The 16615-nt window shown below is 35.0% G+C and overlaps 1 protein-coding gene across 2 annotated transcripts; it reads left to right on the top strand.

Moving 5' to 3' along the window:
- The first annotated feature begins 1707 nt into the window (after positions 1-1707).
- btbd8.S (BTB domain containing 8 S homeolog) lies at positions 1708-16365 on the top strand. Of its 2 annotated transcripts, XM_018259859.2 has the most exons (7): positions 1708-2046; positions 3041-3102; positions 5996-6629; positions 8878-8968; positions 10421-10551; positions 11350-13419; positions 14379-16365. In XM_018259859.2, the coding sequence occupies exons 1-7, from the start codon at positions 2013-2015 to the stop codon at positions 14843-14845; spliced, it is 3489 nt and encodes a 1162-aa protein (XP_018115348.2). In that variant the 5' UTR covers positions 1708-2012; the 3' UTR covers positions 14846-16365. The 2 variants fall into 2 exon arrangements, with proteins under 2 accessions (XP_018115348.2, XP_041417462.1); XM_041561528.1 differs by lacking the exon at positions 3041-3102 and having other exon boundaries at positions 1710-2046.
- The last annotated feature ends 250 nt before the right edge of the window (positions 16366-16615 follow it).

Here is a 16615-nt window from a genome sequence, read left to right as displayed (position 1 = left end):
TAATGAGTTCTTCAGAGAACATTCAACTGAATAGCAAACATACTACAAATCCTATTCTGCTTATTCAGCTTTGATAAAAAAAAAAAAGAAGATATTTCATTGGATGGAAAACATTTGTCATTTGTCTTCAGTTGTCCAGAGTTCACATGACTGTAATGGTTTGAATTCGGTTTGGCTATGTATAAGGGTTTAAGCCAACTCCAAATCTAAAGGGACTGAGAAAATAAAAACGTTTATAGACATATCTTCCCTAAACACATCTCCAAGGATAACATGCTGATAAAACCTGACAAAATTGTTGTTGCATTTAGCTGTTATTTTCTAATCCCCCTGTCCCGTTATTATTATTATTATTATTATTAGCATGTATTTATAGATTGCTGACATATTTTGCAGCGCTGATTTACAGCCAACAATGCATGCCTATGTAAAGTAAAAACTTCACAGTGTGGGTTCCCACTGTCCACGTGAGAGGGAGCGCATGTATATTTTGCCTTAACCAGGATTAGGAGGGCTACTATACGGAACTGCTAAACTAGAAATATGATGTCACAGCTATAGCATTTGCACTGCGTAATGTTACCGCTGCAGCCTCATAGTGCTGAATAAGATTTCATTTCACTCATATTTACTCGCCCAAGTACAATGTCAGCAGATGTATGCATGTTTATATTGCACTACTTATGTATGCAGAGCTGTACATTAACTACTACATTTTCTATGAATTCTTGCCATTTTGAATCCATGAATTAATGATGAATTTTTGATATGCAAATTAGTACAAATTTAATTTACTCTGCTGCTAGCAATTTACTTTGTTCTACTTGTATACCTGTTCTCTATTATTCATGAGGATTCCAGTATATTATGCTTGCCCACAAGATCCACACAAATAAACAGTCCTAATTCCAATATTCGCCACCTACAACCTGCCGAGTTCATATACAAGTCAATGGCGGAGGTCGGTTGAGTCATTTGGAGACGTTAATAGCCTTCATGACATTCAAGTCTCTTTCCGGAGATAAACTTGATTCTTACGAATCGTATACGAATCAAATACGATTCGTATTTGACTGAATATTAGACATTCAAATTTTTTCTTAAAAAAAATTGTTAGCATATTCGAATTAAAAAAAATTCACATGAATTTCGAAATTTGACCTTTGATAAATGGGCCTCTAGGTGATCATACGGCAGACACCAGGCAGATATTGGAAGGGGAGACATCTTGGTCGCATGCAAAATACAATTAGCTGCCAGCTTAGTTAAAAGAGGCTGATTTGACAGGCAATATCTCTACGGCCATGTAAATTATCTCTCTCCTGCAGGCTTACTGGTACTTGCAGGGTTAAATCAATTTTTCTACAGAAGGCAGGTAGCGCTTGGCACATAAGTAATGCTGAGCACCATTCCTTTTATATTAGTGAAATAAATGCACTCTCCTTATATTGATTTTTTTTTATGACCACATTTTCAAGTGTCTAATCTATTACCCCACTGCTCTGTAAAAATGAAAATGTTTATCGTTGTCTGTATTGCTAAAAGTGCTACAAAAATACAAATTCTGGTTTAGTAGACGGAATTTCTGAATGCTTAATAAGATTCCTAATTGTCCCCGAGAGAATTTGACTCTGCAGTCAGCTGTCTAGAAGCCTCCAATGAAGGAAATCATGTTTGTTTAAGATGGCGTTTGGCTGCCTAGCAGTAAATACTAGCAGCTGCATGCTCACACTGCTTGTAATATAATGGTGCAGAACAGGAGGCATTCATAAACCTCTTACACTAGGTGATCATACGGCCTAAGTAATGACATCACTGATATAGCTTAGGGAGTAAGTAGATTCGGAGAGAGGAGTAATGACTAGTTGCCATGGAAATGCAGATCTCACCGCTGCTGATTTGTTGCTTGAACACAGGGCTTTACGTGTAAGATACAGGCTGTGCGTGATAAGCTGTGTACCTTCCTGGTTCAGTCTTTTTATGCTGCTAGGCACTCAGAAGGGTGGAAATTGATGAGGCCGGAACATCAGGAGAAAATAGAATCAGGTAGGTTTGTTAGCTTGTTCAACGTTTTTATTTTTACTGTTGTTTTCTGGGACTGATATTGACGTCTGTACGATATTCAATATTTTGTTTTCAAAATGCTGCATTTGTGATACAGGCTTGGGCTTGTATTAGGGTCTTTATTAATAATGATTTTGTAAATATCATAGAGAAAATGAAGGTGTGTGCCGTAAGCACGTCTCTATCTTTTGATATGCTTTATGTGTCCTGCAGCAGGGCTATTTTTTGCATCTTTACATAAGCATTGCTCGCTCATTTATCTTGCAAAAAATAAAAAAATAAATTGTGATACATCAGAGAGGTATGTTGTCCCCTAAGGCTTTACGAATGCGTTGTTTCTAGACAATAGTGCTGCACTATAAATAACCCAGAATGCTTTGCAAAGAATGTGTAATAATGCAGATATTTTTATCTCTGAATATCTGTATGGTTAATGGAATAAAAATTGCTTTATGTTTTTCCACCACAAAAAAAATACATTCAATAATACGTTTAGTAATGAGCAAAGCAAGCAGAAAAGAATGTCAGTCTTTATGTACCACAGCATGCACCAACCGTACCATACATATTTGTATCCACTCCCCCCCACCACCACCATCGCCAGAATGTAGAAACACAATGGATATAAAACTACTTTGTAATGGCTTTAAGGTTTATCAATAATTTATTAAATAGATCATAGGATTCATTTTTCCTTTTCAACCTGCACTTATACTTCTATGTCTCATATTCTAATGATTTGTATTGGAAGCCATTCATTTACCCTGACTGCAGCAGTGACCTACTATATCATATGCACACTCACTGAAAATCCAAAACATTTCCGTGTTTCTGTTTAAATGCTATCAGTTGCGGTCACAAAGGAATTTATATTGCAGGTATTCTTTGGTGTTTGACATTACCTGTGTTATTGTTCCATCCTTATAGGGAAAAAAGCCTCATTTTGTGTTTTTTTCTTTTCATTTTCGTTACATAGCTGCCTTAGATAAAGGTGATGATCGAAGACTTGCAAAGAAACCAGTATTCACTAGTTCACAGGTAAAAATTAATATTATGAAATGATTTATTTTGTAGTTTTGAAAATTACAGAATAATATCATTTTGTAGGTACATTCTTTGAATGGTTTAATGCAATGATGTAAAACCATTGTTACTTTGTCATGGCAGAAAGCTGACTGCCCAATAATTTCCTCTGTGTACACTGACATGCAGAAATAATGGTACCCTCAGGCAAAACTCTATCTCTTCTGTACCTCAACACAGAACAATGCAATAGGCATATAGTAAAATAAACAGCTAACCAAATTAGCAGCCTGTAATTATTGGGCAATGCCAGACCTATTTACCTGTACGAGATAGCTACATATTCGTTTTACAAGGCATTCGTAAATACCTTGTAATCCAGAAGAATAGAGGTGGCCTCACGGGCAGCAAATTAACGTCTGTCATTGCCTTTGTGGTCTTTTACCTGTTTTTTTTTCTTTCTGTGCAATTAGAAACAGATTACTGTCTACAATAGCACATACGCCTTGTGACACTAAGGGCACCAAAATGACCCAAATCACTTTCTTTCATAAATGGTAAATGGATGAGTGCTTTTGCTTTTAGGCTTTCCTATTGTACACAGTTGGGGAGCTGCAGTGAATTGCAAAATTTCACTCATAACAACTACAATATAAACTTATATCAAATTACAGGTATGAGATCCATTATCTGGAAACCCATTAGTGAATAAGCTCAGAATTATCTCCCATAGACTCCATTTTATCTGAATAATCAACATTTTTAAAAATGATTCCTTTTTCTCTGCAATAATAAAACAGTAGCTTGTACTTTATCTGAACTAAGATATAATAAATCCTTATTGGAAGCAAAACCAGCCTATTGGGTTTATAAAATGTTTAAATGATTTTCTACTAGACGTAAGTTGTGAAGATCCAAAGTACGGAAAGATATGTTATTTGGAAAAACCCAGGTCCCGATCATTCTTTATAACAGGTCCCATACCTGTATATTATCCTATTATACCTGTATATTTTATTTTAAAAAAACAGCAATCAATCTCTGACCAAATGATCTTCATGCTCTGCTTCTTACTTTTGTTTTCTAGACAGCTCCTGTCAAGCTCCAAGCCAACTGCTCTCCTCTACTCTCCTGGCATAGCTATAGAGGAAACAGAGCCCACAGTCAGAAGGGGCAAGGACCGCAGGATAGCTTTAGAGAAATCCCCCTCCCCACCTGCTTCCCTATCTGAGGGGACATAGTGATTGGTTGGGGGTGTAGTTACACAATAAAACAAGAACAACACATCACCATCGATTTTTTTGCCAACATGCAAGAGAAGCAAGCAGGCTCTGCACAATATCTGACATTGAAATAGACACAGAGGCTTCTGATTTACTGCCAGAGCGGGAGAGCATCACAGGAGTTATATTGAAAATGAAAGTAATATGCACAGCCTAGAGAATTAATACTTTATTTTGAAAATCATTTTTGAATACAAAATTTTGTAATAAAGGACCTGTACTTGAATTCCTTGCCCATTTGGGGCAATCACAGAGCTAACACAACACCCAAACATTCCTTACAGATAGTGAGAAACAGTATCAGGTGCAATTGTGCAAAGATGTATAAAAAGGCATTTTCACATGATGAGATTTAAGTGTTTTTCAAAAGGCAATTATCACTGATCACAGTGTATAGGAATTTTTGGCCATGTGCGGTCTGAAATGCACAATACAGATATAGGATCTGTTATCTAGATGCCCGTTATCCATGAAGCTCAGAATTATAGAAAGGGCAGCTCCCATAGTCTTTGTTTTAAGCAAATAATTAAAATTTCCCCTTTCCCTGTAATAATAAAACAATGGCATGCACTATATTAACTATATTATAACGAATCCATGCTAGAGGTAAAGCATACCTGTTGAGTTTATTTTATGATTATATTTTTTTTTTTAGACTTAGGGGCTGATGCATCAAGGGTCGAATATCGAGGGTTAATTAACCCTCAATATTCGACTGGGAATGAAAATCCTTCGACTTCGAATATCGACGTTGAAGGATTTTGCGCAAAAAAGGAATAATCCTTCGATCGAACGATTAAATCCTTCGAATCGAACGATTCGAAGGATTTTAATCCAACGATCGAAGGATTATCCTTCGACCAAAAAAACTTAGCCAAGCCTATGGGGACCTTCCCCATAGGCTAACATTGGGTTCGGTAGCTTTTAGGTGGCGAACTAGGGGGTCGAAGTTTTTTCATAAAGAGACAGTACTTCTACTATCGAATGGTCGAATAGTCGAACGATTTTTAGTTCAAATCCTTCGATTCAAAGTCGTGGTCGAAGTAGCCCATTCAATGGTCGAAGTAGCCCAAAAAACACTTCGAAATTCGAAGTTTTTTTACTTCGAATCCTTCACTCGAAGTTAATGAATTGGCCCCTTAATGTATGGAAATCAAATCATGGAAAGATGCTTCATATGGAAAAAATCAGGTTCCAAGCATTCTGGATAATAGATCCCATACCTTTATAAACACAAGGCACTGTATTATATCTACATCATAATATGTTGTAGTAGCACTTAGGTTTATCTTCAGAATGTATTAATTTATAAAACTGGAACATGTAAACATGTATGTTTTTTTTGTACCATACTCATCCAGCTCAAAGTTCTGCACGCTGGGCCTTGGTTGTTAATTCTCTCTATCTACAGTCATGGCCTCTGCTCATGCAGCTATTTAACATTATATTTGTGTTTTATATGCCTAAATATGCTCCTTTATTAGAATATACTTGATATTGGAGAGGTCTTCTGCATGGAGTGAAAACACTGACTACTTGTTGTACATTTAAGTATGAAGGGAAATTTGCATTCTCATAAATTGTCTCATTTTTCTGTTAAACATGTTTTTTTCTTTTTGTTTTAGCAAAACAGATCTACGTTAACAGAAAATAAAGAACGTTCTCAATTAGCAGTAAATAGAACCTCTTCAAAAAGTGATTTGTCTCTTACAAAGAAGATGAAATCTGAATCACTTGGTGCTTCTGGGAACACCTCTACTGCATTTAGAAATTCTTCTGGAAAGGCTAAAGATGATGACTTAAAAAGCAAAGATGGCAAGAAAATATTACCCAAAGGCATAAAAGACCAAAAGCAACCAGAAAAGAATGTTACAACAAAACCAAAACTTTTGAAAGCAAAGGCAGAAAGTAATGGAATTGCAAAAACTGAAACATGTGCTTCTAAAGCTGACTCCACAGCCACATCAAAATCATTATCATCAGGAAGATTAGGCGCAAGACCCAAGGCCTCCAGTGATAGCAATTCACAATCAAAGCTAAGGGCTCATAAGTCCATAGGTAAAAACCTTGCTTGTCCAGTAAAATGTACAGGTAATAATAAGCCTGCAAATTCCACTGTAGAATCAGCAAATGCACTTGGATCTTCTGAAGAACAAATATGTCCAACAGCTTTAGATGAACAAAATTCTTCTAATTCTTCACCACAAAGTTGTAACATTTTACCAAACTGTTTGGATAGTCCCAAAGATCTTGGACAAGGTAAGCATAATATTGTATCTCCTTACATTTACACAGAGCAGAAACAAGCTAATAATAGGTTATACATATTTAGAATGAGAAGTGTATGTCAGTGCTGTACTTTTGCAGACTATGTGGTCCCTATACTAAAGGTCATAAACCAATCTATAACCCATCTGCCATTATCTCTGAGAGTATTCTTGCAACAAAATTAACGCAGCTCCCATGTTTACTAAAGCACGATGAGACAAATTTGTCTTGCAAAAAGTGGCATTAATTATGCAAGCATAGCGTTATTTCTGACCTTTTTTTGTCGATCATTTAGGTTAACTGCAAAATCTGCTTTAAATATTGCAGATTTTTTTGTCACCGCTAACAATGGCCACACTAATCAATATATACATATGAATGAGTTTATATAAAATAGTATTTATTACCAGTTTATAATGTGTTATTAAATATACTTATGGGCAATTAAGAACTATCAGGAGTTAATTATTTCCCCATTATATAATTTTTTCTTAATAAATTCACTAAAAATTCATTTATAAGTATCATTCTTCCCCAGTGCAATCAATAATTTTCGCTGCTTATGTTTAAAAAACCGACTATATATCTTTTTCTATCTTTTCTTCACATAACTCCACTCTCAGGGTGGTGATAAAAATTGGTGACACATTTTTCTATATTTGTCAACAATTCTGGCAATAAGCTTTAGTAAACCCTGCAAGACAACTTACGTAGCATGAATGCGATAATAGGCGTTAATATATGTATTTACCAGAATATTCGCAATTACAGAAATGCTCTCACTTTAGTAATTAGCTTTTGCTAATTTTCTGGCGTTTTTTTTCTGGCATAGGCTAATATCTCTGCTTATCTCACATAAGTAAACAGACGCCTATATAATCAATTTGCACTGGATGTATTTTTTCTAATTATTAGGGGTTCTCCCTAAGAACTGTACTTAGTGTTATAACAGAAGCACCTTCCTTAAGGCTACTAAAAATCATTTACATATTGATAAAGGTGCAGCATTTAAAATAAAGCAACTTTCCTCTTTGCAGAGGAGCGTTTTTATGTGGAAAAGCTTGATGTGCCTATTTATAAAAGTATATATGGTGAAATGTATGTCACAGTTTACATCTTGGTGGAATTAACAAAGTCTGTTGAAGTTGATGGTTGCATATATAGAAACCAGTGTAGTATAAAAACTGCATGAGCTGTGCAAAGTTTGTATGCAATTTTCTAAAAAAAAATACACAAGTTTCTATGCAAGTTTTCTACACAAGGTTATGCAGTACTTGCAGTATATACTAATAGTGATAAACTTATAAATTCTATATGAATTTACAGATTCTATAATAATCATCACTGACTTAAACTATAACAGGTTAAATCAAACTTTGAACACTAATCTAAAAAAATAGTTAGAAACACATCAGGATAACGGTATATGTGTATGGGGATTGATGCATGTCTTTGTTGTGGCAGTGTACTGAAACCCCCCCCACTATTCTACTGATCTCAGTTCTAAACATGTTGGTTGCCAAATTATAAAAATATTGTAAATACGACAAAGCCATGGAGGGTATTTAGTATTTCTGGTAATGCAGCCAGATGTGTTGTGTGTGCTCCAAAAATGTTCTATTGTGACAGGAGCCTAATAACATAGTAACATTTTTCTATGAATTTTCATTTTGGCAGAAACAATCATGTTCAAATCACCACTATAATACATTACTATAATATATACAGATAACCACACCCCTTTACCAACATGTTTGTAAAATTGTCAGTAGAAATGGAAGAATGACAAAAACATTAAGACATTCTTACCAATAATGTGCCCAATTTAAGTTGTTAGGCAAACAATGTTTACTGCTACCTGGGCTGTTGGGTGTAAGGGACCTTATACTCAATGTTCATAGTTACATGATCATAGTCTATGCAGCAATGAAAGTATTATCTGGGGACAGTAGAGATCATAAAGCAGACTGTGCATGGTGATATTTCAAATCTGTTTAATTTAATAGCACAAACAATGGTTCACAGAAATATATGCCTAGGGTTGTGATAGCGTATAACTGGGGAAGCTTCTGCCCATTCTTAATATCTCTTAAATGTTCAAGTACGATCAGAAGAGTAATGTGTACATATTTTCAATGTGTCTGAAAAGTTATAACCCTAATAGTTGACAATCATTGCTTTCTCTTGTATTGGCCTTAAATATCATTATTTGCTAAACTAGTATGTTTTTACTTTGTAGCAGTTAAATCAAAATCTGCAGCAAAAATGTCTAATGGGGTTTCCATCAAAAGGAAAATGAATGAAGCTGAATGCCAAGGAGGAACCAACAGGTCTGTTTAAACTTACCCCTACAATATTTGAAATGTAAATACTCTGATAATTGGTAATACCATAAATTCCTGACAGTAATTGGTGGAAAGTGATATGCATATCTGGCACCTGAGGGTTGGGTGACTATTGGATTAGAATAATTTTTACCAGAATGGGTTTCGTGAAAAACAGATGTGAGTCCCCAGCAAATGGGACTTCTTGACTTTACCCCAAGATTTTTTGGCATGCTTTTCTTGATATCACCTGTGGATTCAGGTTGTATGTGAGTGGGTTATTTGACTCATTACAGCTGGTGGATTGCAATATAACTTAAACTTTTCAAGTATACTCCCGCAAAGGATTTTATATTTAAGTGGAACTATGGCGAAAATGAAAATTTAATAAAGCTTCATTATACTTAAATAAGAAACTTTGTAAATACAATCAATTAAAAATTCTGTACCGTTTCTGAAATAATCGAGTTTATCTTCACTATTCCTCTCTCAGCATCTGTTTCTCTTCATTCTCTCTTCATGCAGGAATTGGTTGTCAGATATTCATTGACAGTTAGATCCAATATATCTTATAGGGGGGCTCCTTTTGCCTAGAAGATGTATTAGAGCTCACTCAAATAACAAACAAAATCAAACAAAATAACTGCCTTTTGCACAAATGCTGCGCGTAGAGAGACATGGGGGCAGATTTATCAAGGGTCAAAGTGAATTTGAGGGAATTTTCAAATTAAAAAAATCCAAAATTCAAAGTAATATTATGGAAACTTCGAACATCGAATAGGCTACTACGACATCGACTTTGAATACGATTTTACCTCGATCGCAGGATGTCCAAATTCAGTGAAAAATACTTCGATATTCAAAGTTTTTAAATTCGATGGTGGAATTTCGAAGTATTTTACACTTCGAAATTCGACCCTTGATAAATCTGCCCCATGATGTCTGGTGATTTTAATAGAGTGAGCTCTAATACATCTTCTAGGCAAAAAGAGCCCCCCCCCCCTATAAGATATATTGGATCTAACTGTCTATGATTATCTGACAGAGAAAATGTTTGGGCATGCACACTCAAAAGAAACTTTTTACTGACAACAGGAAGTATGAGAAAAAATTCTTTATATTTCAAATAGTAAAACATGCATCAAAAAACATTTTTGCCATTCAGGAGAATTCTTGTATTTTTGAATGATTATCTGACACCCAACTCCTGCATGAAGACATAATCAAGAGAAACAGATGCTGAAAGAGGAATAGTAAAGATAAACTTGATTATTTCAGAAACAGTACAGAATTTTTAATAGATTGTATTTAGAAAGTTTCTTATTTCAGTGTGCTGAAGCTTATATTAAATTTTCACAATAGTTCCCCTTTAATGATTTTTAGAAAACCGCATATCTGCAATAAATTTGAGACAAAGAAACAACAGGGACAAAGTAACAATGTTTTGTTTATTCTTAGCATTTCAACAACGAAAAACATTACAAGTGCTAAGGAATCAGTTATTGAGAAGAAAAAGGCAACTAAATGCACAATAATTACTGCTCAGCAAAGGCCAAAGAGCGCCCCAGCAGCAGTGTCTAAAAAGCAAGGTAAAAATGTGCACGTTTTTGAGGGTAGGGGGTCCCTGCTGTCTATATTAATGTAAAAGTAAATGTTATTCCATGGACAGATAAAAATACTTATGGCTTAAAGATGTAGTTTATAATGTATCCAAAAAGGTTGAACCCCTTCATCACCAGGGGTTAATTGGTTTGTTGTACAAGAGTGGATTTTTGCTTAATATGGCCTGCCAATCAAGCCAGCAATCATATGGGAGGATGCACACACTAATTATGAGAGGAATGAATCCACAAGCTTAACATTGTCTTTATCCTACAATTTTTCATGCTTTCCTACTCATATCTGACCAAGCCCTGATTAGATATCAGGGAGGCCATTCATGGGCCAATATGAATGCTAATTGGGTGAAGAATGGCTTCATTAACAGCCAATATTGAGCAATTTATATTCATTGTATAGCCTTAAGGTTCCCAATAAAAGTGGTGGGATATATATGGGGGGAATATTCCCTGCATCACTCAGAGTATTCTTATAATAATGAGTTGTAAGAGTTATGCCACTGTTTAACCTATTCTAGATGCTATTATTTCTATTATTTGTAAAATAATATTAACGTATGTGTATATCAAAGGTGCGTGTTCAATATACATAAAACAGTAAATAATAATAGTTGTACATATTTTTAATGCATTTATTTAGAGTTAATTTTATATAAGCATGGAAAATAACTTTTCTTTATAATCACAAGTTTCCCTTTAATATGATACCATAAAATGTTTTGGTAAAGTTCACGAACCTTGTATTAAATCTTATACTTTTCCTTTTAGGAACATGTTTGCAGGGCAATGGGGCAAGTCCACAAAGATCCGCTGCTTCCAAACAAACTGAAATCAAGTCAGATATTAAGACCGTGAATAAAAAAAATTCTAAAACTGCACTTTCATCAAGCAAAACAAGTGCAAAACAAAAAGTGCAGATACATAAGAACACATTAAGTGAGAATATTTGTTCTAATGCAAACCACAAAGAATCCAAACAGAAAACAGTGACAGGGTCCAGCTCTTCTAAAGCTAAAACTGCAAACCTAAACACCAGAAGGGAATGTAAAGACTCTCCATGTGCAATAAAAACCAGCTGTGACCAGCAAACTCTGCAGCAGAACAAAGATTCTACTAGACTAGATGATTATAAGCCTTCAGTATCTTTAGAGAATGAATGCAAGCAAAGTCTTTGCCATTCCTCTGAACAGCCATCTGGCCATTCTGAAGAAATTGGTGTAAAAGTTATAACATTATCTATGAATGAGTGTTGTCATGATAATCCAGCAGACAAACAACATTCTGTGGCACAAAAATGTATGCTTGATCTGTGTAAAAGTCAACAAAATATTGCAGAGGCAGCTGAACATGTTATCACAGAAGAAACATTGACCAGGGATGTTGAGAACAAAGCATCAGCTGAAGCAAACTTGGCTTTAAATATTCTAGGTTGTGATCATTCAGAAAGTAAACATATTTGTGATTCAGAAAACTCTAATAAATGTGCTGACAGTTCAAGTGAAAGTGAATTATGCTCTGTAAAGGAGGTAGATCCAAATTATTCAAAGCCAAATGGTAGAACAGGTGACACAGAATCCCCCTTAATTGGCTCCCAAACAACTAATTGCCATACCAGCCAGGGCTCAGCAATTAATGGTGGTGAGCACTATATGTGTGAATCCTCTTTTGACATTAGAATTGGTGCCACAATTGAGAGCCATGACAGCTCTGAAAGCAAACTTGCATTGCACTGGAATAAACACGCAAATACATTACATGATAGAGAGAGTCCAGAATCAGAGAGTGGAAGTGTTAGCACATCATCGGATGACATCAAGCCAAGGTCAGAAGACTATGATGCGGGTGGTTCTCAGGATGATGATGGTTCGAATGAAAGAGGAATTTCAAAGTGCAGCACTATGCGTTGCCATGATTTTCTTGGAAGAAGTAGCAGTGACACTAGTACCCCTGAAGAATTAAAAGGATATGATGGCAGTCTGAGAATTGATGTAAAAATGAAAAAGGAGCATTCTTCAGATTTGTTTCGAGTCAACTCTACAAGCGATGATGAAGCTCCACAAAAACGAGCAGAAATATGGGGTCAGAGAGATAAATATAAGAATAACATGAATCAGAAAGCTGTTAACTGCAGTGTACAATTCACCCATGAAATAGAACGTCTTTCTTCGTCAGCTGATGAAACAGAAGATGACCGTTCGGAAGCAGAAAAAGCACCATCAGATGCAGCACTGCAGCCTTTTCAAGGAATTATAAATTTAGCTTTTGATGATTTAAATGAACTTGACAGTGTAAATCTTCAGGGTGCTGCCAAAAAAAACTTCACAAGATCAGTTTTGCTTTCTGTCGATGAATGTGAAGAGCTAGGATCTGATGAAGGAGACCTGAATACAATACCAAAGAGAGATCCGATATCCCCATCAGATGTTTTTGAGAAAATCACCAATGAACACTCTGCAGCACAAAATTTAGGATGTTCACACATAGAGAACAATTTCTCTGATATGACATTGCAAATTGAATGCAGGGATTTACAGAATGGTAGACTTTTGAATTTAGATCCTCATGAAGTATATCCTGAGTGTGCTTCATCTGAAAAACAACCTTCTCAAGAAGAAGGCAAAGACTGTGTAGAATCAGAGATTTGTAAGGGTAACTACACCCATGCAGAAAGTGATTTTAAGTCTCAAATAAGGCCCTGTCATTTGGACCTTTACACTACCGAAACACTATCTGATTCCCAAAAGTTTTTCTGTACTGGGAATTCTTGTAAGAGTCAGTTTGTTGACCATCAAGAGAGAGACACCCATTCATCACCATCTGAAAAGTGCAGTTCTGCAGGTAATTTAACTTAAATAGCAACATGAAATAATTATAGCATTGTTTCCTTTCCAAGTTAAATTGTAAAGAACCAAGTATTAATACAAAGGTGTATGTTAACTATTAATAACTCACACTGTAATATGAAACCCAACTCAAATAAGTTTAACCTTCTACAGAATACTATTTATATAGGTTTAAAAAGGGTTTCCAGGTACATTATTCCCTAATGAAAAGCACGCTCTTATTTTGGACAACCAATTCCATGTGAAAGTGACAAAATTCAAATTAAAACTGACAGCATGACTCTAACAACTGTAATACAGTAATACAGCAAATGTACATTTTCACAGTTGAAATGTTAAAGCCATGTTCACAACTGTAGCTGTAATTGCATATACCTTTTCAAACTAATTATATGTTTAATTAAACTTGTAAATTCTGAATTGCCTGTCAGTTTTTGACAAAGTTGTTATGAATTTTTCTATACGAATATATACATTTAACGTTATGCCTACGGATACTCCGAAGATTAATAGTTATTTATGTTAAATCTTAGCAAGGTTCAAATAATTTCCTAACACTTTCAAAAAAGTGTTATTTTTTTATTTTAAATCTCTCAGTCATTGCCTTTAGTATTAACTGCATGCTTACAAGAATATGAAGCATTTAAATATAAATTTGAACATATGATAAATGAAATAACCAAAGGGAATTCATTTGTCTACTGTTTATTCTATATGTTTAAATGGCATCTACAAAAGTAACTCATTTTCTGTATCAGAAATGCTCAACTTCTTTTTGCAGATTTTCTTACTATAACTAGCATAGACATTCCTTCACCTCATCCCTGAAAAGTAATTTACCGTTTAGAAATGTCTATTTTGTCAGATATCTTTGTTTATAGTATATTTATCTTCAGTGTCTGTGGGAAAAGAACATAACTATTTTACAATGTGCAGTATTATGAATTATTTCAGGACACATAGATGATTTTGACTCATTGGCACAAATCTGCATGTATGAACGTCGTCCTTCAAAATCACTTTCTCCTATATATGAGGTGGATCCAGGCCAAGGAATTGAGCAGAATAAGAATACAGAACCAAAAATTGTGGATTTTGGCTTTGAAGATCAGCATTTTGTTGAAAGGGACTGGATTCTTCTAAGACAGCTTTTAGCTGATCATGGCTCAGATGTCGACATTATAAACTCTGTCCCTGAAGATCTCAGTTTAGCACAATACTTAATAAATCAGACATTGCTTTTGTCTAGAGAACAATCAAAATCTCAGGGTATAACCCAGGCTGAGACTTCAAGTAGGTGGGGTGATATAGCATCTCCATATGATGACTCCACAAGTATCACAGTGACAAGTTTTTCTCCTGATGACTGTTCTTCTCCACATGGGGAATGGACCATTCTTGAATTAGAGACACATCACTAAAAGTAAACTTTCTTAAGTTTTTACTCAAAATGATTGATCTGGTCTTTTAATGCCTCAATTACATAATAAATGCAAAATCCAGGAATGAAAAGGGAAATAGAATTAGATTTTTGTCCACTCATACTGTGAAGCTAATGGGACTAGAACCTGCTTTCTGTGGCTAAGAGTACTGACTGTCCAGGCAACCCGTAGAAATGCTTTCAATCTGGGACAACTGACAGTAAACACTTTGCAAAATTATTGGAGCTTTCATATGGAGAATGCACTTCAAAAGTAAGAAGTGCATCAAAATGAAGGTGAGGCTGCTTGTCTCATAGTCACTTAGCTAAAAAAAAAAACAGTTTCTGGTCCTCGTATTGCCCTTAAGTGGACCAGAGCTAATGCATTCTATTATAAATGTTTCATTTACTTAGTGCTTTCTCCTTTTTGGAGTGAATTTGACCTTGTACTCGAGTTGTATCACTTTAAAAACAGTCAGTAACAACAAAGCTGGCAAGCAATTAATGATAACAGTATCCTGTCTACATAGGAAGACATTTTCGTCATATATGTAATGAGATCTAGTAGCTTTGTTGCAAAATGGAGGATTCTTATTTCTCATTCCAATCAACCAATTGCTTTCCCCACAATTGTAAAATATACCTCTGTAAAGATAATTTATAAATTATTGTGAATGTCTTTATGCCTTGCTCAGGCTTGTACCCTATTTAAAGATAAAAAATGTTAGCCAAAAGGCTGTCTCTTAATTTAGATAAAGAACATGCCACACAAAGGAATTGAAAATGGAACTAAAATAGTAGAGCATCCTACCTACCACAGATAAACTTTTGTTTAAATGCAAAAATAAAAAAATTCTGACAATATTATTTAAAGGTAATGCTACAGAACAGTCTCATGCATGTAAAATATTTGAGGATAAACTGGGGGCCAGTGTCAAAAAAGAAATGCTGTAAATTTGGGCACAAACTACCCACTAGAAAAGTTTTTATAAGTGGGGAAATGAAAGCCCTGAGCAAAGTGTAAGCAAATGGGGCCAGATTCATTAGAAGCAGCGGCACAACACAGTATTGTAAACTCCTCCCGGTTCAAAATGCAACAACCTTACCACAAATCATTGAGTGGCTTAAAATAAATTACCTTGAAATAAAATGCTAAAAATGTGGTTATAATGCCTTAGTCATGTCTCACTTTTTATCATCAAACTCCTGGGAGAAATTTGGATAAAATTGCTTTCTCTGAAATAGTGTTTGGACTTCAGCAACTGTGGCCAAATTTGAATTAACTGCACCTAAGGCCATTTTTTTTTTTTTGGCATATGCTCATAATAAATACTAGAAGTACTAAGAAGTTTAAGGACACCATTTCATCATGGGTTTTAAAAGGCGTGAAATGAAAATATGCATCAAGAGTAACTTTTTACTCTATATTGGATTCATTGCTTGAGCAAAATGTAGGCATGTGATTTTTTTTCCCCCTTTATTCAAATACTTTTTTTAACAAATAAAATAGTTTTCACTGTTGTATTGTAATTTCTGTTCAGTTAATCATTTTAAAATCAAGGTACTGATTTAAAGCATATTTTGTACACATTCACATGATTTTAACAGAGTACCTATGCATACAAAGCTGTGCCATAAAAATAGTAATTCTGTGCACATTAATTAAATGGGCATTATTACCCCCCCCCCTTCAACATTAGTTCAATGAATAAGGCTTGTACTGAACATACTTTCTGCCTGATGTTTTAATGAATAAATATGAATTTATTTC

Source organism: Xenopus laevis, chromosome 4S (genome assembly GCF_017654675.1).
Source record: "Xenopus laevis strain J_2021 chromosome 4S, Xenopus_laevis_v10.1, whole genome shotgun sequence".
NCBI lineage: Eukaryota > Metazoa > Chordata > Amphibia > Anura > Pipidae > Xenopus > Xenopus laevis.
The sequence above is the reverse complement of the archived record's forward strand: the minus strand, read 5'-3'. Positions and strand labels throughout refer to the sequence as shown.

Coding starts and splice junctions, on each gene's coding strand:
- btbd8.S (XM_018259859.2), top strand. CDS start 2,013: ATGAGGCCGGAACATCAGGAGAAAATAGAATCAG. Junction 10,552..11,349: donor AGCAGTGTCTAAAAAGCAAG/GTAAAAATGTGC, acceptor TTTTCCTTTTAG/GAACATGTTTGCAGGGCAAT. Junction 13,420..14,378: donor TGAAAAGTGCAGTTCTGCAG/GTAATTTAACTT, acceptor GAATTATTTCAG/GACACATAGATGATTTTGAC.